Genomic DNA, 23,627 nt, shown 5'->3' on the forward strand with positions numbered 1-23,627 from the left:
CTATACGATGCTGCATTCTAGCAAGTTACTTGAAACATGGAATATGGAATTCTGTACAAGTACTTAGATTATGGTATACTGTGCTTTCTTAAAAATGCCCCTAATTTAATACTTTGCCTCTTTATACATAATGAAAAACGAGATGATCACTCTCCATCCCCCTTCCTTAGGTGCCCTCCCGTTGCTGTGATCTGAGCTACATGAGGTCTACCATCAGCAAACAACACCTGGAAGAGGAGCTGAGGAGGCACTGTGTCCTCAACATTCCATCTAGAGCTTCCCTGGTAACACGGGTCAGTCCATTCACAAAATCTCTCAGTTCTCCCCTTCCCCATTTCCAATGTGTTTTTCACCTTAACTTCATCCCTTTCCCCGAATATAAAACCCATAGGTGCAAACTCAAATCCCTCTGACAAAGCTTTCCTGTAATGTCATTTCTCTCTCTCTGAATTTCAAAACTCTTCAGCTCTATCCGAAATGGCCACAAATTCGCTTGAATTTTCTACAAATCCTGTTCAACTGTGAATGATTTCCCTTTTATTTTTAATTCCTCCCTCAAATTTTTCTACTAATTTCTCATAATAAAGTTTTCCTCACCACAGCCTTGTTCTCACCTCCCAAGGCTGTTCCCACCTCCCACTCCCTCTATTCCTTCTTACTGTTTCTGGTTACCTTTTCCTTTTTTGTTCTTTAAACCTCTTTGCTTCGGAAGTCCATGCCATTCACTGCTCCATATCCCTTTTTATTGTTTACCACCTTTGATTTTGAAAAGATCAGGTTCACAATTTATTTCTTAATCTGTCATCTAGCTCAGAGACTTCATTAAAAAGTGATCTCTAAATTACTTTGGGCAGTATGGCCATTTTCACAATAGATTCTTCCTATCCATGAGCATGGAATGTTTTTCCATTTGTTTGTGTCCTCTCTTATTTCCTTGAGCAGTGGTTTGTAGCTCTCTTTGAAGAGGTCCTTCACATCCCTTGTAAGTTGTATTCCTAGGTATTTTATTTTCTATGTAGCAAACGTGAATGGGAGTTCACTCATGATTTGGCTGTTTGTCTATTATTGGTGTATAGGAATGCTTGTGATTTTTGCACATTGATTTTTGTATCCTGAGACTTTGCTGAAGTTGCTTATCAGCTTAAGGAGATTTTGGGCCGAGACAAAGGAGGTTTCTAAATATACCATCATGTCCTCTGCAAACAGAGACAATTTGACTTCCTCTTTTCCTATTTGAATACCATTTCTTTCTTTCTCTTGCCTAATTGCCCTGGCCAGAACTTCCAACACTATGTTGAATCGGAGTAGTGAGAGAGGGCATCCTTGTCTTGTGCCTGTTTTCAAAGGGAATGCTTCCAGTTTTTGTCCATTCAGTATATTTGCTGTGGGTTTGTCATAAATAGCTCTTATTATTTTGAGATATGTTCCATCAATACTTAGTTTATTGAGAGTTTTTAGCATGAAGGGGTGCTGAATTTTATCGAAGGCCTTTTCTTCATCTGTTGAGATAATCATGTGGTTTTTGTCATTGGTTCTGTTTATGTGATGGATTACATTTATTGATTTTGGTATGTTGAATGAGCTTTGCATCCCAGGGATGAAGCCGACTTGATTGTGGTAGATAAGCTTTTTGATGTGCTGCTGGATTTGGTTTGCCAGTATTTTATTGAGGACTTTCGCATCGATGTTTATCAGGGATATTGGCCTGAAATTTTCTTTTTTTGTTGTGTCTCTGCCAGGTTTTGGTATCAAGATGATGCGGGCCTCATAAAATGAGTTAGGAAGGAGTCTTTCTTTTTCTACTGTTTGGAATAGTTTCAAAAGGAATGGTATCAGCTCCTCTTTGTACCTCTGGCAGAATTCAGATGTGAATCTGTCTGGGCTTTTTTTGATTGGCAGGCTATTAATTACTGCCTCAATTCCAGACCTTGTTATTGGTCTATTCAGGGATTCCACTTCTTCTGGTTTAGTTTTGGGAGGGTGTATGTGTCCAGGAATTTATCCACTTCTAGATTTTCTGGTTTATCTGCGTACAGGTATTTATAGTATTCTCTGATGGTAGTTTGTATTTCTGTGGGATCAGTGGTGATATCCTCTTTATCATTTTTTATTGTGTCTTTTTGATTCTTCTCTCTTTTCTTATTTATTAGTCTGGCTAGTGATTTATCTATTTTGTTAATCTTTTCAAAAAACACCCAGCTCCTGGATTCACTGATTGTTTTGAAGGTTTTTTTGTGTCTCTCTCTCCCCTTCAATTGTGCTCTGGTCTTAGTTATTTCTTGTCTTCTGCTAGCTTTTGAATTTGTTTGCTCTTGCTTCTCTAGTTCTTTTAACTGTGATGTTAGGGTGTTGATTTTAGATCTTTCCCACTTTCTCCTGTGGGCATTTAGGGCTATAAATTTCCCTCTAAAGACTGCTTTAGCTGTGTCCCAGAGATTCTGGTATGCTGTGTCTTTGTTCTCATTGGTTTCAAAGAACTTATTTATTTCTGCCTTAATTTCATTATTTACCCAGTAGCCATTCTGGAGCAGGTTGTTCAGTTTCCATGTAGTTGTGTGGTTTAGAGTGAGTTTCTTAATCCTAAGTTCCAATTTGATTGCACTGTGGTTTGAGAGACTGTTTGTTATTATTTCCATTGTTTTGCATTTGCTGAGGAGTGTTTTACTTCCAATTATGTGGTCAATTTTAGAATAAGTGTGATGTGGTGCTGAGAAGAATGTATATTCTATTGATTTGGGGTGGAGAGTTCTGTAGATGTCTATTAGGTCCGCTTGTCCAGAGCTGAGTTCAACTCCTGATAATCCTTGTTAATTTTCCGTCTCATTGATCTAATATTGACAGTGGGGTGTTAAAGTCTCCCATTATTATTTTGTGGGAGTCTAAGTCTCTTTGTAGGTCTCTAAGAACTTGGTTTATGAATCTGGGTGTTCCTGTATTGGGTGCATATATATTTAGGAAAGTTAGGTCTTCTTGTTGCATTGATCCCTTTACCATTATGTAATGCCCTTCTTTGTCTTTTTTGATCTTTGTTGGTTTAAAGTAGATTCAGTGCTACCCCCAAAAAGCTACCAAAGACTTTCTTCACAGAATTAGAACAAACTACTGTAAATTTCACATGGAACCAAAAAAAGAGCCCATATAGGCCAAGACAATCCTAAGTAAAAAGAACAAAGCTGGAGGCATCACGCCACCTGACTTCAAACTATACTACAGTAACCAAAACAGCATGGTACTGGTACCAAAACAGATATATAGACCAATGGAACAGAACAGAGGCCTTGGAAATAATGCCACACATCTACAACCATCTGATCTTTGACAAACCTGGCAAAAACAAGCAATGGGAAAGGATTTCCTCTTTAGTAAATGGTGTTGGGAAAACTGGTTAGCCATATGTAGAAAAGTGAAACTGGACCCCTTTTCCTTACACCTTATACAAAAATTAACTCAAGGTGAATTAAAGACTTAAACGTAAGACCTAAAACCATAAAAACCCTAGAAGAAAACCTAGGCAATACCATTCAGGACATAGACATGGGCAAAGACTTCATGACTAAAACACTGAAAGCAATGACAACAAAAGCCAAAATAGACAAATGGGTCTCATTAAACTAAAGAGCTTCTGCACAGCAAAATAAACCATCATCAGAGTGAATAGGCAACCTACAGAATGGGAGAAAATTTTTGCAATCTATCCATCTGACAAAGGGCTAATATGCAGAATCTACAAAGAACTTAAACAAATTTACAAGAAAGAAACAAACAATCCCATCAAAAAGTGGGCGAAGGATATTAACAGACACTTCTCAAAAGAAGACATTTATGTGGCCAACAAACATGAAAAAAAGCTCATCATCACTGGTCATTAGAGAAATGCAAAGAAAAACCACAATGAGATACCATCTCACACTAGTTAGAACGGTGATCATTAAAAAGTCATGAAACAACAGATGCTGGAGAGGATGTGGAGAAACAGCAATACTTTTACACTGTTGGTGGGAGTATAAATTGGTTCAACCATTGTGGAAAATAGTGTGGTGATTCCTCAAGGATCCAGAACTAGAAATACTATTTGACCCAGGAATCCCATTACTGGGTATATACCCAAAGGATTACAAATCATTCCACTATAAAGACACATGCACACATATGTTTATTACAGCACTGTTCACAATAGCCAAGACTTGGAACCAATGCAAATGCCCATCAATAATAGACTGGATAAAGAAAATGTGGCACATAAACACCGTGGAATACCATGCAGCCATAAAAAAGGATGAGTTCATGTCCTTTGCAGGGACATGGATGAAGCTGGAAACCACCATTCTCAGCAAACTAACACAGGAACAGAAAACCAAACACCACATGTTCTCACTCATAAGTGGGAGGTGAACAATGAGAACACATGGACACAGGGAGGGGAACATCACACACAGGGGCCTGTCAGGGAGGGGGGAGCTAGGGGAGGGATAGCATTAGAAGAAATACCTAATATAGATGATGGGTTGATGGGTGCAGCAAACCACCATGGCACATGTATACCTATGTAACAAACCTGCACGTTCAGCACATGTATCCCAGAACTTAAAGTATAATAATAATTAAAAAAAAGTGATCTCTCCTCATAAAATGGCCTTGCATATGTCTTTATTTTTTTATTTGCTGACTCTAGACTAAGACTAATAACTCCCATTAAAGACAACCTGACTTTTTAGAAAATTTTTGAAATTAGGATTGTCTATGCTTGAATAAAGGCACATGGATAGGCAGGCCTTTTCAAAACTGAATCACAATACCGCTCACATACTTCTTAAAAAGTACTTGGTATTGCATTCAGTTTTTATTATCTCCTCCAACCTCATCACATACATTTATAAAAGTTAGCAAATAAGATGAATCGTATCAACCTTATATATATGTATAATTCCCTAAACCACTAGTGTTAATACATAGTATTACCACCAATAGGGTTTTGTTTTTGTGTTTTTTTTGCGGATTTTTTTTTGAGACAGGGCCTCATTCTGACACCCAGGTAGGAGCACAGTGGCGCCAATCATAACTCACTGCAATCTCAACTTCCTGGGCTCAAGCAATGCTCCTGCCTCAGCCTTTGAAGTAGCTGGGACTATAAACACATACCGTTACACCTGGAATATTTTTATATTTCCATAGAGACAAGGTCTCACTACATCACCCAGGCTGATACCAAAAGGTATTTAAAGATATACTTTAAATGCCTTCTAAGACATACTTCCTAAGAGGTGTTGTGAATTGTCTAAAGCAAGAATAACACTGTTACTTAGTTTGTGCAAATAAGCCACTTAAACAATAAAATCCGTTTTTTTTTTTTTTCAGACGGAGTCTCGCTCTGTCACCCAGGCTGGACTGCAGTGGCATGATCTCAGCTCACTGCAAGCTCCACCTCCTGGGTTCATGCCATTCTCCTGCCTCAGCCTCCCGAGTAGCTGGGACTATAGGCGCCCACCACCACGCCCAGCTAATTTGCTAAATTTTTTTTGTATTTTTGTAGAGATGGGGTTTCACTGAGTTAGCCAGGACAGTCTCAATCTCCTGACCTTGTGATCCGCCTGCCTCGGCCTCCCAAAGTGCTGGGATTACAGGCGTGAGCCACTGCGCCCGGTCGATAAATTCCATTTTTAATGACAATATCTTTTTCTTCATCTAATATTAAACTAAATTATTACCTTTCATCAGTTGAGGGTTCTTTTTGTTGTAAATGAGGCTTGATTCCAAACATTGGGCGAATATTTGTTGATAAGGCTCTGATGGTGTAACTGATTTCATTCTCCCTTGTAACATCACTGTCATAGCCTACAGTCAAAATACATGAGTTATTCTTCAAGCAATAACCAAGATCAATTATGATCTTATAAACTGGATACAAAGATGTTCAACAATATGAAATAAATTAAGTTGTTATAAGCAAATTATGAATATGCAACCAGAAAAAATGATGTAGAAGAATATTTAATTATATGTAATGATGTTTTCAAAGTATTATTAAGTAATAATAGCAGGTTAAAAAATAAGTTCAATACAACCATACTTTTCTTAAAAAAATATTAGCTACATACATCTTAGGATATACCCCAAATGTTAAAAGAGGTGTTACCTCTGTGTGGTCAAATTATGGAGACTGTGTTTAATTTTTATGGCAAAATACATTTTCTATAATGAGCTGATATTACTGGTATATTAGAAGAAAATCAAAATTATTTTAAAATATGAGGTTTAATAATATAACATTTACCTTAACAGTACTTATTTAAAATTTAGATATTATTCATTTGTAGATAAATAACATCTAAGTCATAAATTCATGGCAACCTGTTGTTCTTGAGTCAAAAAATGGATTTTGATGTTAAACAGACTAAAAACAGTAACACTGCAATTATTCAAATATTATTATTACTTGTTATAACTTCTACAGCTTAAATAAGTTGTGCTAAATTTTCCCGATATTTTTGTTCAAGTATTATAAAATGACATACCCCCATCTTCTTCAGAATCAATGTCGGATTCTTCACTATCACAAGGCCTTTTTTCTCGATAGCCTTCCATCTCATTTGTCCACACCATTAAAGACATATCTGTACCTCCTAGGGTAACCAACATGCTGTCATCGTAAGTCCAGCGAACATTTGTGACATGTGTACTATGGGCCACATACCTCTTAAACTTTCCAAATTTCCCCTAAAGAGGAAGAAAATTCAAAAAATCTTTCTGAGAAATTTCATTAAATATTTCCATTATGATTTTGAATTTATTTTATTAATAAATAATTAGAAAGTAATCATTTCAAGTGCAATGTGTTAAAAAAAATTGAAGAAAATACTGAAACTCAGCAGAATAAAAGATACCAAATTCCCAAACCTGTTAAGGGCAAGATATAAAACCAGTAGTTTCACAAAATGCTAGTACCCCAGGCAAAATTATTTAAAAAACCAACTTGGTATTCTGCATTAAAAGCATAAAAATGTTCTTGTATTTGACTCACCCATCTCCCTTTTAGGGATCTATGCTAAGAAAAATGCTATGTGTGTAAAAAAATACCACGGTATTTACTTATAGTAGTGAAAAAAATTAAATACCTTAAATGTTCAAAGTAATAGTTAATTACAATGTATATGGAATAATGTATATATATTAAAGACAATGGTTAAGCAGATGTATTACTGTTGGAAATAGATGCAATAATTGAGAAAGGATACACATGCCTATGTACAGCATGAGTATGTTAACAAAAAGTAACTATCAATTGCTCTGGTACACATCTATGTATATACCCATGTAAATATCTTTCATCTTAATTCATCAGTGCTTTTGTTTGTAAGCAATACACATAGAAATGTATTTTCCTTTTAAATAACAATAAAAGTTTAAGTTATAAATACTGGCAACTTTAAAATCTAGCATTACCAAGTTACATACATTTCAAATCAAAGCATCATAAAGCAGGTTTTCCATTAAAATCTTTTCAAAGGTGTTAAAATGAGAGACGTCTTATACAAAACACAGTGATAGCAAAATTTGTGAATTCCCTAGGAATGATGACTCTTTTTTTTTTTTTTTTTTTTTTTTGATACCGGATACTGGCGTGATCTCGGCCCACCGTAAACTCCGCCTCCTGGTTCAAGTGATTCTCCTGCCTCAGCCTCCCAAGTAGCTGGGATTACAGGTATCCGCCACCATGCCCAGCTAATTTTTTCTGTTTTTAATAGAGACGGGGTTTCACCATGTTGACTAGGCTGGTCTCGAACTCCTGACCTCAGGTGATCCACCTGCCTCAGCCTCCCAAAGTGCTGGGATTATAGGCGTGAGCCACTGCGCCTGGCAGGAATAATGACTCTTAATAAAAGTTGTGAGGGATCTGTCATCAAAGCATGGCAAGAAGGTAGTTTCTCTAAGACTGCGTGATTCTTGCTACACTAAGGTGAAAAAATAATCTGTAGATCAATATCCCAGAACCTATTCCTTAGGGATCTACACCATCTGGAATGCTGGAAGTGAAGTTTCTGGCAAATATTTTAGTGGAACACATTGCTAACAACTAAGACCCTACCATTTATATGTATCTAAAAGAGGAATCTGTGGAATATTTTCTTGGGAGTTTTCAATGAGAATTTTTAAACCTGTGTTTTCATTTCAATGCTGATCTAAAAATATTAATATGAGCACCAGAAAAAAAGATGTAGAAGAATATTTAATTATACGTAATGATGTTTTCAAAGTATTACTAAGTAATAATAGCAGGTTAAAATATAAGTTCAATACGACCACACTTAAGATCACCAGGAACTGAATACCACAATATGATTTCAGTGCCCTATTTCAACTTTATCTTTATGTTCATGGTGGTGCCAGAGTATAATATATAACTTAATTTGTGAATTAAGAAATAAATGCTGCCAGATACAGTGACTTGCGCCTGTAATCCCACCACTTTAGGATGCCGAGGCAGGAGGATCACTTAAGTTCTGGAGTTTGAGACCAGCATAGGCAACATCTGGAAACCCCATCTCTACAAAAAAAAAAAAAAAAAAAAAAAAAAAATTTAATTAGCCAGGCATGGTGGCATGTGCCTGTGGTCCCAGTTACTCAAGAGGCTGAGGTGGGAGGATAAATTGGGTCTGGGAGGTCGAGGTTGCAGTGAGCCATGATTGCGCCATTGCATTCCAGCCTGGGTGACAGAGAGAGAGACGTTGTCTTAAAAAAAAAAAAAAAGAGAAAGGAATGCATTGTATCTGGACTTGATATATAAATTTTATTTCTGTGTTAAGCAAAAGCCTAATATTTTACAGTAGTTTGAACAGAGGGAAGTGATAAAAGAATTAAGCACTTGCACAGCACACAGTAGCATAGGTACGTAGAATGTCAAAGAACCTGTTGGCTGGGCCCAGTGGCTCACGCCTGTAATCCCAGCACTTTGGGAGGTCGAAGTGGGGGAATCACAAGGTCAGGAGCTTGAGACCAGCCTGACCAACATGGTGAAACCCCATCTCTACTAAAAATGCAAAAAAATCAGCTGGGCATGGTGGTGCAAGCCTGTAATCCCAGCTACTCAGGGGGCTGAGGCAGGAGAATAGCTTGAATCTGGGAGGCGGAGGTTGCAGTGAGCTGAGATCGCACCACTGCACTCCAGTCTGGCAACAAAGTGAGACTCCATCTCAAAAACAACAACAACAACAAAAATCTTAATATACATAAGCAGCAAGTAAATACCAATTTTAAGCAGAAAATCAAATCATTAACAAATGATGCTGATGATTTAAAATGCACATAAATTCTGCTACGAAAGCAGAAAAAAAAAGAATCTGTATTATTTGGTTTCAACAAAAAAGTCATTCATTACATTAAATCAATAGTGTTTAATTTTACAAGCATTAAGTATTTTCTATTTAATTGGTTAAAATAACTTAAAGTTTGAAGTTGTAACTATAAAGATTTTATATTTACTGTTAATAGTATATATTTAATTAAAAATAGAAAAATTATTGAAGTTAATATTGGGGATAAAAGGAATGTGTCTCTCTCTCTTTTGACATAGGATTTTGCTTTGTCACCCAGGCTGGTGTGCAACAACATGACCACAGCTCACTGTAGCCTCCAACTCCTGGGCTCAAGCAATTTTCCCACCTTAGCCTCCCGAGTAGCTAGGACTACCGGCATTACCACAATGCCTGGCTAATCTTTTTCTCTGTTTTGTAGAGAGGACGTCTTGCTATGCTGCCCAGGCTGGCCTGAAATGCCTGGCCTCAAGTGATCCTCCCACCTCAGGCTCCCAAAGTATTATGCTGGGATTATAGGCATGAGCCCCTGTCCCCAGCCAAGATGTTTCTTGTAAAAGGGATATTCATATTAGTCAATACTGAAAAACACTATAGGATATGATATATAACTTAAGGCATGGGATCATAAATTATAATACTTAAAAGCTATAGATATGAAACATAATTCTGAACCTTTGATATTACAACATTACGTATTACATATGTACAATTAATAACAATGAAGTGCTATGTCAGGACATTACCTTAACCATTTCATAATTTATGATCATTAGGAAAGTTAAAGAAAAACACATACTTTAGTAGGATATCTAAATAACTTCACAAATCCCAAATCATCCCCAGTAGCTAGAACCATTTTGTCACTTGTGAGGCAAGAAGCAGTTACATCTGTAACTTCTCCAATTACTGGCCAAATTCCTTCACAGCATAAACCAAGTACACTTGTCCATGATGCCCAAGCAATTTTTTCTACCTAAGAAGGAAAAACAATGCTGTAAGTTTGGATTATCCAAACCTAAAATATTAACAACCAAAATGTAAACATTTTTCTTTGTAATTATGTGTGTCACAAGTAAAATGAAAGTTTTAATGAAAAAATAGTTAAATTATTAGTTGTCTTGGTTTTACAGCTCCCCAGAGCCTAATAGTTGCTGCAGAAAATTATAACATAGCATTATTCAGAATATAATCATATATCCACTGTGTGTTCTAGATGCTAAGCATACAGTGTTAATAATAAAACTGTTTCTGACTTCAGGATAATCAAGTAAGATTCTTACAGTTCATGTTTAAATTTCTAATAATGCATTATAAGTATGTTTTCCAACTAACCCTTAGAAGAAACTTAGAACTTTTACTTATGGTCCCTCCCTTCATTAAGCCACTTTCATGTTAAATTTGTTAAGCTTCTCTTCCTAGGTCAAGTTAAAAAAAAAAAAAAAAAAAAAAACAAGGCTAATATTGTCAGGCACAAAATGCAACAGAATTTTTCTTGTTTTGTCTTTTTCTTTTTTTTAAAAAAAAAAAGAGAACAAAAACAGTAATCTGCCAACAAACATCTTAGGCATACGGATTCCTAAGGATGTGACAGATATGCAGTACTCCAATCTTAGATGACACGTCTTCTATTTGCTATTTCACGCTTCTTGTCTTTTGAGGAAAGTAATGGAGCCTAGCTAGCCATACAAGTGCTTTATTCCTGTTTTTTTTTTTTTTTTTTTTAAATACAGGGTCTCACTTTGTCACCCATGCTGGAGTGTAGTGGCATGAACATGGCTCACTGCAGCCTCCACCTCCTAGGCTCAAGCAATCCTCCCACCTCAGCCTCTCAAGTAATTGGGACTATAGGCACATGCCACCACGCCCAACTAATTTTTTGTATGTTTTTGTAGAGATGGGATTTCAACATGTTGCCCAGTCTGGTCTTGAACTCCTGAGCACAAGCAATCTGCCTGCCTCGACTTCCAAAGTGCTGGGATTACAGGCATGAGCCACCATGCCCGCTGACTCCTTTTATTAATATAGTGTTTCTTCCTTTACCCATGTATTCTGACTCAATAAACTCAAGAATATCCATTATTTTAATAATTTGAGAACAGATTTCATGTGTAACTAAACGATAGAAAGTAGGTATCAGTTTATTAGCCACTCTTATTCACATAAACAACACTACAAGCACCACTGTTGTCCTACCTCCACGCTGGGGATGGTTTGTTTTTTCCCTCTGGGAGCTTCAAAGAATAACTGTTCCTTAGCACCAGTGTTGACCTGTAAAAGCTTTCCTTAAAAAAAATTTTTAAAAATATTTACACATATAAAATACATATAAATACATATACCATCAGTATGATGTTTAAGTTTTATGGGAAAAAAATCAGCTTAAATATAAAACCTATTTTCTGCTGCAGTCAACATATAGTAAGAGCATTTTATTTTTATAATTCCACATTATTAAGTAACTAAATTCATAAGTGGTTTGATTTTTGTGTATATATATACATAAAAATGATTTCTTTGGTTATGCATATGTAAAAAATTCCTAGAAACAAATGTTAAAATATTTTTTAAAGTGTAAGTATCATTTAACTATATTTAGAAAAACTTTATGATGCTCAATTTATACAGCTGAATACATGAAACAATAACATCCTTAAAAAGAGAGCATTTAAAATACTTAACATTTACCAAACATATTAAACTCAGTAATATGCCATGCATTCTGCTAAAATACAAAGATACTCATTAAGTTCTTTATGTTATATGATTATTACTCTTTTTAAAGAATATATTTCATATCAGACAATGAGAAAAATGACTTTAAAATCTTAATTAACATTTCTTTTTAAAAATGTATTACATTTTTTTTAGGAATGGGGTCTCACTCTCTTGCCCAGGCTGGTCTCAAACCCCAGTCCTCCAGCCTTGGCCTTCCAAAGTACTGGGATTACAGGCGTGAGCCACCATACCTGGCCAACATTTCTATAGTCTATTTATATCAAATTTATATAGCAGAGATCAATACATCATAACAAATTTTTTGCATAATATTTAAATTGCTTTACAAATTAAACAACTAATCATTTACTCTACTATTATTTGAATGATATTAGGTGAAGTATTGAAAAGTGTAGGCTGGGTGCAGTGGCTCATGCCAATAATCCCAGAACTTTGGGATGCCAAGGTGGGAGGATTGCTTGAGTCCAGGAGTTCAGGACCAGCCTGGGCAATATAGTGAGACCCTGTCTCTACAAAAAATTTAAAAATTAGCCAGGCATGGTGGTGCATGCCTGTAGTCTCAGCTACTCAGGAGGCTGAATTGGGAGGATCACTTAAGCCCAGGAGGTCGAGGGTGTAGTAAACTGTGATTGTACCACAGCACTCCAGCCTGGGTGACAGAGTAATACTTGTCTCAAAAAAAGAAAAGAAAAAAGAAAAAGTCTCAACTCTATAGTGTTCGTCTTCAGAAGTAAAATAGTAAAAAATAATTTTGAGAATAATGGTTGCTTTCCCCAATTCTTTTAAACTCATCTGTTGAATCACTTTTCTGTTTCTCTAATATAGCTATACTAAATCAAATGAAACTTTTATCAAATATTAAGTTATTTAAAGTCTTACCTCTAATATCCCAATCAATATGGGTTATGTAACTGGTAGCTCCTTTGCATATTCCTACTCGTTTACTACTCATTACATTGTATATATCTATAAAGCTGTCATGGGATGCTACAGCAAGATATTTCCCAGAACCTATAACAGAAACATATTTGCTTGACATTTTCTATCTTTGGAAATACTTTTTTACACTCTGCAACTAGAGTTAATTTTCCTTTTCTTTATAGAGGAATCTTAGTTGTTTCATAATAAGAAGACAGATGTGTCAAATGACAAATGATAACATTTTTCAAGTATATTCAACTTAACAAAATAATTTTTTAGTGTAACAAATTAGTTCAGTGGGAAGCAAATGTCAAAAACTATGTATGATGTAGTTTTGATACTTTGTATTAAAAAAAATTCCCTCTAAATTTAGAAAAAAATGGAACTAAACCAACATAAGTAAATTTTGCCTTAACATTAGTAATTGCTGCATTACAGTAGGTTTGTAGTAGATAATGAATACATGGAAGTTAATGGAGTAAAATGAGTGCAATTTCAAAAGCATTAAGAATATAATGAAAACAGTTATCCAGCCCCTTTTATGTCACAGATGAGGAAACAAAAGCTCAGAGAAGCATCCTGGCTCAAGTCACACAGAAAATTTAGTAACAGAATTGGCACTAAGACAGATATTTGCACCAATCTAACAACAGGGCTTTTACCTCTTGCTACACTGACTCCTCTAGTAAAAAAGTTAAGTTCTCAGATAATATAACAGTTCATAAAAATTATACATGATACATTTATACACTGCCAGACCCAAGTTAATACGCAAATACAATTTCAATGGATCTTACCAGGTGAAAATCGAATATCTGAAATCATATCTTTTCTGTGATGAAAAGACACAAGATCCTCTAGAGTATCTGCATTTGCCATTAAGAAGCTTCCATCGTTGAGACCTACGGCTAAAGCTTTACCATCAGGAGAAAAACAGCAACACCTCCCACCTGAAAGAGAAAGAGTATATTAGGCAATTCCCCCCCCCACCCACCTTTTTTTAAAGTACGGGCCAGGTGTGGTGGCTCATGCCTATAATCCAAGCACTCTGGGGAGCTGAGGCAGGAGGATTGCCTGAGGCCAGGAGGTTAAGACCAGCCTGGGCAACATAGCAAGACCCCATCTCTACCAGTAGACAGAGTAGGGGAAGGGGCAAGGGGCAAAGGACAAGGGGCAAGGGGGAAGAGAGAAGAGGGAAGGGAAGACAGGTATGTAAGTAAATAAATAAATAGGCATAGTGACACACACATGTAGTCCCATTTACTCAGGAGGCTGAGGCGGGAGGACTGTTTGAGCCCAGGAGGTTGAGGGTGCAGTGAGCTATGATTGCACCACTGCACTCCAGCCTGGGTTACAGAGTGAGACCTTGCCTCAAAAAAAAAAAAAAAAAAAAGTATTTGCTTAAAGAATCTATTATTTCAAAAAGGTTGCCTCTTTATTATGGCCTCAAATCAATATTAAAAAGGAGTCAAGAAATACAGATGAAAGTTTTCTATAGAAGTCAATGGTATGGAATTCTAAGCAGGAATGAAACTCATTTCTGAATACAACAAAAGCAAGTACTGATATTTACCTTAAAAGAAATTAAGCTGATGAAAACTTTTAATTAACATAAAAAGCCAGTGATATACGTGGAAGTTTTTTGCAGAGTAGGTTTTACCTTTGTAGCTCCTTTCCAAAAAAATAGAAATCTAAGAAATAAGTCATCTTTATAAAAATGATTTTTTTTTTTGAGATGGAATTTCCCTCTTGTTGCCTAGGCTGGAGTGCAATGGCGTGATCTCAGCTCACTGCAACCTCCGCCTCCTGGATTCAAGTGATTCTCTTGCCTCAGCCTCCCAAGTAGCTAGGATTACAGGTGTGTGCCACCAGGCCTGGCTACTTTTGTATTTTTAGTAGAAATGGGGTTTCACCATGTTGGTCAGGCTGGTCCCAAACTCCTGACCTCAGGTGAACCACCTGCCTCCGACTCCCAAAGTGCTGGGATTACAAGCGTGAGCCACAGCGCCTGGCCTATGAAACTATTTTTAAAAATCTGATAATAGGCCATTATTAATGGTAGGAAGATATATCTATCTATATAAGTTTCAGAACCATAGATGAAACAATAATTTTATTATTAATGATAAAATTAATATCATTCATTAATGTCATTAATGACGTTAACATTAATTAGTAAAAATAAGGTTTAGTGCTGCACTGATAAACACAAAAAAGACTTACCCTAACAGCAAGGGTTGCAGCAAACATATTCAAAAGCCCTAAGGATTTTGGTATCTTGTATGAAATCTGATGAGGAAAGGATGGGGTATATATCGAATGAAAAGTTATAGATTAAATTGAGAACAAGTAGTCATTTAATTATCAAGCATACATTGGAAATGAAGAAATCTAACACATGATTTCTCAGATTTGAGAGTCATGAGATGATGGTGACCTGGAGCAGGGTGGCAGCAGTGGAGGTGATAAGATTTGGATATATTTCAAAGACAGAGCTGGTAGAACTTTGACCAACTGGCTGTGGGGTGAAAGGCATCAAGGGCATGGTTTTGCTTGAGTGGTGATGCCATTTACTGAGATGGGATAAACTAGAGGAGGAACCAGTGCTTAGTTCTGTGCAAATTAAGTTAAAGATGCCTATGAAAAGTTCAAGCGAAGACATGAAGGAGACAATTTAATATATGAATCCTTTTCAGGAGCTCAAGGGAGAAGAACAGACGAGATATAATATGGGACACAGTTGCACACAGATAGTAGTTACAACCATAAACTGGTTAAGAGTTTGTTATTAATTGGTTGCCTCTCAGTTCCAAATCCAGCCTTCTTTTTCCTGCTATGTGATCCTGAAACTGGATGCTGTAGCATGTTTTCTCTTGCTAGTTGACTTGAATTTTCCAGTAGATACACTGGAGGGACACTGCAAGGGCAAATCACAAGGAAAAGACTTCTTCCCTCTTACCATGTGCTGGAGCTAGAGGGTCAATGGAGGGTCCATCCTTCCCCTCCATGAGGTTAATTCCTCATTAGTCCTATGGGTTGCAGCTGCTTGGAGCTGCTACTTCTGAGTTGCATATGAAAAATATATTCAAACATTCTTTCCTCCCTAAGCTTTTAGACTCATTCCTCTCCATCGGGTGTCAGCCCATGGGTGACACCCCTTAGAATCCTCTTTTATGCCTTTTAGTAGTTAACCACCTTTAATTAGTTAACATGTCGTATTAAATTTTATGTTCAAATTACTGGGGGTAATTTCTGTCTCTTGACAGATAGAGAATTGGTACTGAAGTGGTCTCCGGAGAGAGACCATCAAAGATGGATGGGCTCAGTTATGCCTTTGGGCTTGAGCACAGTGCTGGGCCCTTACCAATGGGAAATGGAATGTTAACAACCCAAGGTATACATTGGTATCACAATTAATCAAGTTATATCCTGTTGATTATGATAAAGTGTCTACTGAGATGAGTGTCTACTGAGCTAAGCACCTTGGGAGCCCATGAGGCTGCTGCCCTTAGCATTACCATAGTGATGATGATAAGGACTGTGGTGTGCAATAGATTTTACTGACGGTGTGGAACATTTACAGAAAGAAGTAAAACTCGGGTGCTTAAACTATCCGCATGAGTTGTGGTCTCAATAGAGAATGCTTCCATGGCAAGTCTAAAACAATCTCTGGCATCTTAAATCCACAGGACTGATATTACTAAACATTAAACACAAATTTAATTGTGTGAGTTGCAAATTTACAATGTCAATTGAACTGACAGCCTCGCCAAGTTCTTTATGTGAAAGTTAAGGCATTAATTGGGCACTCTGAAACCTGGAATGGGGATATCTGGTTGGACTTAAATAAAGCTGAGAAACTCAAATTTCTGTGTTATTCTGAGTCTCACTTTCGAGTGCAAATAGCTTGCTTTCCCTGTGTCTGAGAAGTCTGACCTTCTGGGGCAGTTGCCCTGCAGGGAAATGCTCATCTTTCTGAAGAATTACTATAACCCCTCCTTTGCTGTCACTACTCATAACGTGGGTCAAACTGCAGCATACTCTAGGACAGAGATCAGCAAACATTTTCTTAAAGAACAAAATAGTAAATATTTTTAACTTTGTGTGCCATATGGTCTCTGTCACAAATACTAAGCTCTGCTATGATAGTGTGAAGGCAGCCCTAGATGATACATAAATGAATGAGCATGGCTGTGATCCAATAAAACTTTATTTACAAAATCAGGAGGTGGGCTGGCTTTGACCCATGGGCTGACACCTCATGGAGAAGAATGAATCTAAAAGCTCAGGGAGGTAAGAATGTTTGAATAGATTTTTCATATGCAACCTGCACATCCATCCCCCAACTACATCCCCCAAGAAAGTCTAGAAAATAGTCCCTTCACTAATGCATTGAAAAACATATTATAGTCTCTTCACTAATGCATTGACAAACATATTAAGGGCAGCATCTACATCTCAAAAAGCTCTATAACTGTTCTCACACATAAGTCAGCAATGACTGTAGTCATTTTCCTGTTGGTTTAATGACATAAGGAGCCCACCATGGCTAGGTGGCAGTCTCACCTTCCAATACAATGGAACTATTGTTCAGTCCCCTAGTAGAAGCATTCCCCCTGCTCTTGGGAGCTAATGCTCTGAATCAATAGGGTTCAGAGTTACCAGGATGCAAAACAAAATTGTGCAAATTGATTATTAGATATAATAGTGAGAAGGGCCACTCTCAGTTTCACCTTTTGATTTCCAGACCCCTGAATTCTGGCTGTGAGGTAGACAGCACTGTATAATGGTTTATGATTCAGAGCTTATACTGCATCCTGTAAAACAGATACCTAGTCTTTTGAGGTATTGTTTTCCAAATGGAGTTAAATGAAGTTATTACTCTTCTGGCTGGTGTGACTGATCCTGATTACAAAGTGGAATTGAGTTGCTGCTACATAATGAAAGCAAAGAGGGCTATGTCTGGAACCAAGAGGATTTGCTGCAACACCTCTTAGTCCCTCCATGACCAATGGTAAAGCTTAATGGAAAACGACAGCAAGTTTGTCCAACCTGCGGCCCATGGGTGGCATGCAGACCAGGATGGCTTTGAATATGACTCAACACAAATCCATAAGCTTTCTTAAAACATCATGAGATTTTTTTTGCGATTTTTAAAAACTCACCAGCTATCATTAGTGTTAGTGTATTTTATGTGTGGCCCAAGACCATTCTTCTTCCAATGAGGCCCAGGGAAGCCAAAAGATTGGATACCCTTGCCACAGGAGACATTGCCATTGACACAGCCTCCCTGATTTAACAGAGATAATCATGGAGAAGCAGAGGCCAAGTAGCAGCACTTAACTAACCCACTTCTGGATTGTAAAGGTAGATGCTTTTACAGAAAAGGACAGCAGGAATGTACTGATAATCACAATGTTTTAGCCTGTGGAGATTTCTGCTGATGGCTAATGAATCCAATAATACTCAAAGTGTATATGGTAAATAGCAATGCTCTATGGATCCTCTGGAAGCTACCAAAGGAGAATCATACTGCAGAACTGTAGGACTTAAGAGCAAATCTATGTCCTCTTTATAGATAATTATTTTCCTTTTGAGAATCAGCTTCTTGCTTGCTACCAGCCCTTATTAGAGAGGAAATGCCTAACTACAGGGTATCAGGTAACTATGTGTCCTGAGCTTCCTATCATGAACTGAAAGTTACATGACTAACCAAGCCAGAGATTGCGTGTGCACAGCAGCAATGTATCAAATGGAAAAGACCAAACTTGAAAGATCTGGAAGTTACAAGTAATTTACATGAACAGGTGCCTCAAATTTCTTTAAAAAATTCTTGCTGCAATGCCTCTTTCCTCTCTCGGTCTATATCTGTGGCCTCATGGGTGTTCCTTATTATCAGTTCACTGAGGAAGAAAAAATTGTGAGTCAGACTTAAGTTTCTATTGCTATGTTGGTACCTACTTGAAAGTATTACAGCCCCACTCAGGAGTGACCCCCCAAAAAACAGCATTGTAGGTAAAATCTCCCCATGGGCAGCACTTCAAGCAGTCTATTTGGTTTTCCACTTTGAAGTGAGAGATGATCGCATGTACAGATTTACACTGGTTCATTAGTAATGGCTAACTGAATGATAGGGACTTTGAAAAAACAGGAATAAAATATTGGAGGCTAGAAAATAGATGTGTGGATGAAATTCTCAGGGGACAGGCTATGAAGATTTTGTGTCCTAGAAAATACTCATCAAAGTATCCAATACAGACGAGGCTCTCAATAATCAGATGAACAAAATGATACCCTCTGAGGATATCAGTCAGCCTCTTTTCCTAGCTACCTAGCACTTGCCCAGTGGGCTCTCAGTGGTGGCAAGGGCAGAGTCTATGATTGGGCTCAAAAATGTGGACTTCATGGCAAGACTGATCTTGCTGTCACTACTGCCGAGTGTCTAATCTATTAACAGAAAAGACCAATGGAATCTCTGATATGGCACCATTCCCCCAGGAAGACAAGCCAGCTAACTGATGGGATGCTAGTTACACTGAACCTCTTCCATTATGGAGGAGACAAAGGTTTACACTCAGTAGAATAGATATGAATTCTGGATTACTTTCCCTGCTCATAATGTTTCTACTAGCATCATCATCCATGGACACACAGGATGCCTTAACTATCATCATAGAACTCACACTTCTGACAAAGAAATTCACTTCATAGCAAACAATGTGTAGCATTGGGCTTGTGCCCATGGAATTAACTGGTTTTATCACATACCCCCATTTCCCAAAGAAAGCTGCTGATAGAATGGCTAACTGAAGACTTATATATGGCACCATTTGGAAAACAATACCTCAAAAGACTAGGTATCTGTTTTACAGGATGCAGTATAAGCTCTGAATCATAAACCATTATACAGTGCTGTCTACCTCACAGCCAGAATTCAGGGGTCTGGAAATCAAAAGGTGAAACTGAGAGTGGCCCTTCTCACTATTATATCTAATAATCAATTTGCACAATTTTGTTTTGCATCCTGGTAACTCTGAACCCTATTGATTCAGAGCATTAGCTCCCAAGAGCAGGGGGAATGCTTCTACCAGGGGACTGAACAATAGTTCCATTGTATTGGAAGGTGAGACTGCCACCTAGCCATGGTGGGCTCCTTATGTCACTAAACTAACAGGAAAAGAATGAAGTTATTACTCTTCTGGCTGGTGTGACTGATCCTGATTACAAAGTGGAATTGAGTTGCTGCTACATAATGAAAGTAAAGAGGGCTATGTCTGGAACCAAGAGGATTTGCTGCAACACCTCTTAGTCCCTCCATGACCAATGGTAAAGCTTAATGGAAAATGACAGCAACCAGGGGAAAAAGGGCATTTCTTCAGATGCTTCAGTAACGAAGGTTTGGGTTACTCCACCGGTTACATCATCACAACCACCTGGAGTTGTGGCTAAGGACAAGAACAATATGGAATGGTTAGCGCAAGAAAAAAGTCATAGATGTTAACTACAGCTTTATGATCAGTTGTAGAAATAAAGACTATACTAACTTTACGTAAGTGTTTTATATATATATCTTTATTTGTGTATATTAACTATTTTACTTTTCTCTCCTCTTTCTCCTTAATATTTTACACGAGTTTGTTGGAGGTTAACTTTAACTTTTGTGTTAAAAGAATATAAGACCATGACTAAATTTGAGAATAACTGATATAGTCAGCAATGTATACAATGACTGTTGGAACTGTATGTCTTCTATCTTTAGGGGTAAGAACTACTTCGCTTGTACCAAGGGTAGCTGCATCTCTTTGGGTAGAAACATAAGGTTAGTTCTGTGATTGTACTGAAGTTCAAATGTATGTATAAAGGTTCTTGTGGATGCTGACTACCCAGAGGGGAAGACTGTGCTGGTTATTAATTTATTGCATCTCACTTCCAAATCCACCACTTTGGGCCTCACAGACTTTTTTACTAGCTTGCCAGTAGAGGGAGCTGGAAAGACACTACAAGGCCAAAACAAAGCCCTTCTTCCACTGTGCTGTTTTACCAACAGAGCCAGGGCACTGGCATGAAGGAAGCCTGACAGCATTCACCACAGTGGCAGCCCCAACTGCCTCTTCCAGCAAGTTTCTCCACCATCACTGTAATGGCTCTAATGATTGAGCAGCAGTTTGCAGATTTCAGTAAGATTCTCTGGCAGTAGTCCTCACAGTTCAATGACTTTTGCCCTAGTTTAAGCTCTTCACCAAGCAGTGGTTCTGACCATTCAGCTCTGGCCTGCTGCTTCTGGCAAGCTTCTCCTTCACCAAGTGACTGCTCTCACTGTTCCACTGAGGGCTGCACCCTCTGGCAAGCTTTTTTGCCACAAGCTCACTGAATGTTCTGGTGGCAGTTGAGTTTAAGCAAAGATTAACATAGTAAGTATCCTTTTAAATTCATAGTTGAGATTGTTGAAAAATAAGAAAAATATTCTAGTTACCAACAATAAAAGGGGAGCAGAAAACCAGAGCAAAAAAGCCACATTTGGAAGGGGAGGGGCCAAGAAGGCCAATTAGAAACAGTTGTGATCAGAGGCTCCCACCGAGAAGACTGAAAATGGCAAGAGAATCCTACACCGGCAACTGAGGTATCCAGGTCCTCTCACTGAGACTGACAAGGTGGTCAGCATGACCCATGGAGAGTGAGGAAAAGCAGGGTGGAGCTACAGCCCACGTGGGAGCCATGACGGCCCACCTGGAAGCTGCACGGGACAAGAGGAGCTCCCACTCCCAGCCAAGAGAGGCAGTGAGTGATTGTGCTATCCCGCTCGGGAGACCACACTTTTTCCACGGATCTGTGCAACCCGTGAATCAGGAGATCCCCCTCGTGAGCCCACGTCCCCAGTTCCTTGAGTCCCAAGCACAGAGCTGCACAGATTCGCAGTGGCCACTTAGCTAGAGACTGTCTAAGACTACCAAGTTCCTGGGGCAAGGGGCGGCCATCATGACTTTGGCTGCCTGCTGCCTCAGAAGACTGAGCTCCCTGGGGGAGGGCAGCAGACATCACTGCAGCTCCAGTCTGCCATTTCTCCTCTGCAGGTGCCTGGGAAAATGGTCAGTTTAGACCCAGGAGGAATTCACCACAGTGCAGCACAGATCTGGGCTGTGGCAGATGGTGGCCAGATTGCCTCTTTAGGTTGGACCCTGACCATACTCCCTCACTGGGTGGGGTCTCCCTGCAGGAATTTCAGCAACTCCAGCCAGAAGTTTGCAGACAGAACTCTAGTCTCCCAGGGACTGAGCTCCTGAGCACCATGGTCTCCATGGATCAGCAGACTTAGTCTTTCCCTCTGCCAACTGTGAGGAATCTGGGCAGTCAGGATGAGTGGGATTCCCCCCAGTGCAATGCACCCCCTCTGCCAAGGGGTAGTCAGAGTGCTTTCATTAAGTGGGTCCTGGATCTTGTGCCTCCTGACTGGGTGAGACCACCCCAACAGGGGTTGCTAGACACCTTATACAGGGGCGTTCCCACTGGTAGTTCAGTGACCCTCTGGGTCAAAGATCCCAGGGAAAGGAGCAGGCAGCCACCTTTACTGTTTTGCAGCCTCCACTAATGACACCTCTAGGTGTGGGAGCGACCCAGGCAAAGAAGCTCTGGAGTGGACCTCCAGCAAACCTCAACTGGAAGAGCAAGAGGGGCCTGACTGTTAAAAGAAAAACAAGCCAGGCATAGTGGCTCATGCCTGTAATTCCAGCACTTTTGGGAGGCCGAGGCAGGTGGATCTTGAGGTCAGGAGTTCAAGACCAGCCTGGCCAAGATGGTGAAACCCTGTCTCTACTAAAAACTACAAAATAATTAGCTGGGTGTGGTGGCAGGTACCTATAATCCCAGCTACTTGGGAGGCTGAGGCAGAGAATTGCTTGAACCCAGGAGGTGGAGGTTGCAGTGTGCCAAGATCATGCCACTGCACTCCAGCCTGAGTGACAGAGCAAGACTCTGTCTCAGAAAAAAAAAGAAAAAGAAAAACAAACAGCAACAACAAGAGCATTGACAAAAAAGCCCCTACAAAAACCCCATCCAAAGGTCAGCAGCCTCAAAGATTGAAGCTAGATAAACTAACAAAGATGAGACAGAATCAAAGAACAAAATGCTGAACACTCAAAAAGCCAGAGTGCCTCTTCTCCTCCAAATTAACACAACACCTCTCCAGCAAGGGCACAGAACTGGGCAAAAGCTGAGAAGGATGAACTGACAGAAGTAGGTTGCAGAAGGTGGGTAATAACGAATTTTGCTGAGCTAAAGGAACATGTTCTAACCCAATGCAAAGAAGCTAAGAAACATGATAAAACATTACAGGAGCTGTTAACGAGAATAACCAGTTTAGAGAGGAACATAAATGACCTGATGGAGCTGAAAAACACAACCAAGAATGTTACAATGCAACCACAAGTATCAATAACTGAACAGACCAAGCAGAGGAAAGAATTTCAGAGCTTGAAGACTATCTTGCTGAAATAAGACACACATACAAGATTAGAGGGGAAAAAAAAGAAGGAAAAAGAATGAGCAAAACCTCTGAGAACTATGGGATTATGTAGAAAGACTGAACCTATGACTGATTGGGGCACCCGAATAGAACAAAGTTGTAAAATATACTTCAGGATATCATCCAGGAGAAATTCTCCA

The 23,627-nt window shown here is 38.6% G+C and overlaps 1 protein-coding gene across 17 annotated transcripts in view; it reads right to left on the reverse strand.

The window, feature by feature from the left end:
* The window catches only part of EML5 (EMAP like 5), a 188,452-nt gene that overhangs the window by 37,285 nt on the left and 127,540 nt on the right, over positions 1-23,627 (reverse strand). For 16 of the 17 annotated variants that reach the window (XR_005235451.2, XR_012091027.1, XR_012091028.1 and 13 more), the window contains exons 22-27: positions 13,766-13,918; positions 12,927-13,058; positions 11,505-11,593; positions 10,108-10,284; positions 6,513-6,714; positions 5,706-5,832 (exon numbers count right to left, since the gene is read on the reverse strand). Coding sequence is in view for 8 of the 17 variants with exons in the window: in XM_073011239.1 (XP_072867340.1) it covers positions 5,706-5,832; positions 6,513-6,714; positions 10,108-10,284; positions 11,505-11,593; positions 12,927-13,058; positions 13,766-13,918 (880 nt within the window). In the remaining 9 variants the exon portion in view is untranslated. Of the gene's footprint in view, positions 1-5,705; positions 5,833-6,512; positions 6,715-10,107; positions 10,285-11,504; positions 11,594-12,926; positions 13,059-13,765; positions 13,919-23,627 lie in introns of those variants that run through there. The other variant, XR_005235459.2, reaches the window with a different exon arrangement.

Source organism: Chlorocebus sabaeus, chromosome 24, assembly GCF_047675955.1.
Source record: "Chlorocebus sabaeus isolate Y175 chromosome 24, mChlSab1.0.hap1, whole genome shotgun sequence".
Taxonomy (NCBI): domain Eukaryota; kingdom Metazoa; phylum Chordata; class Mammalia; order Primates; family Cercopithecidae; genus Chlorocebus; species Chlorocebus sabaeus.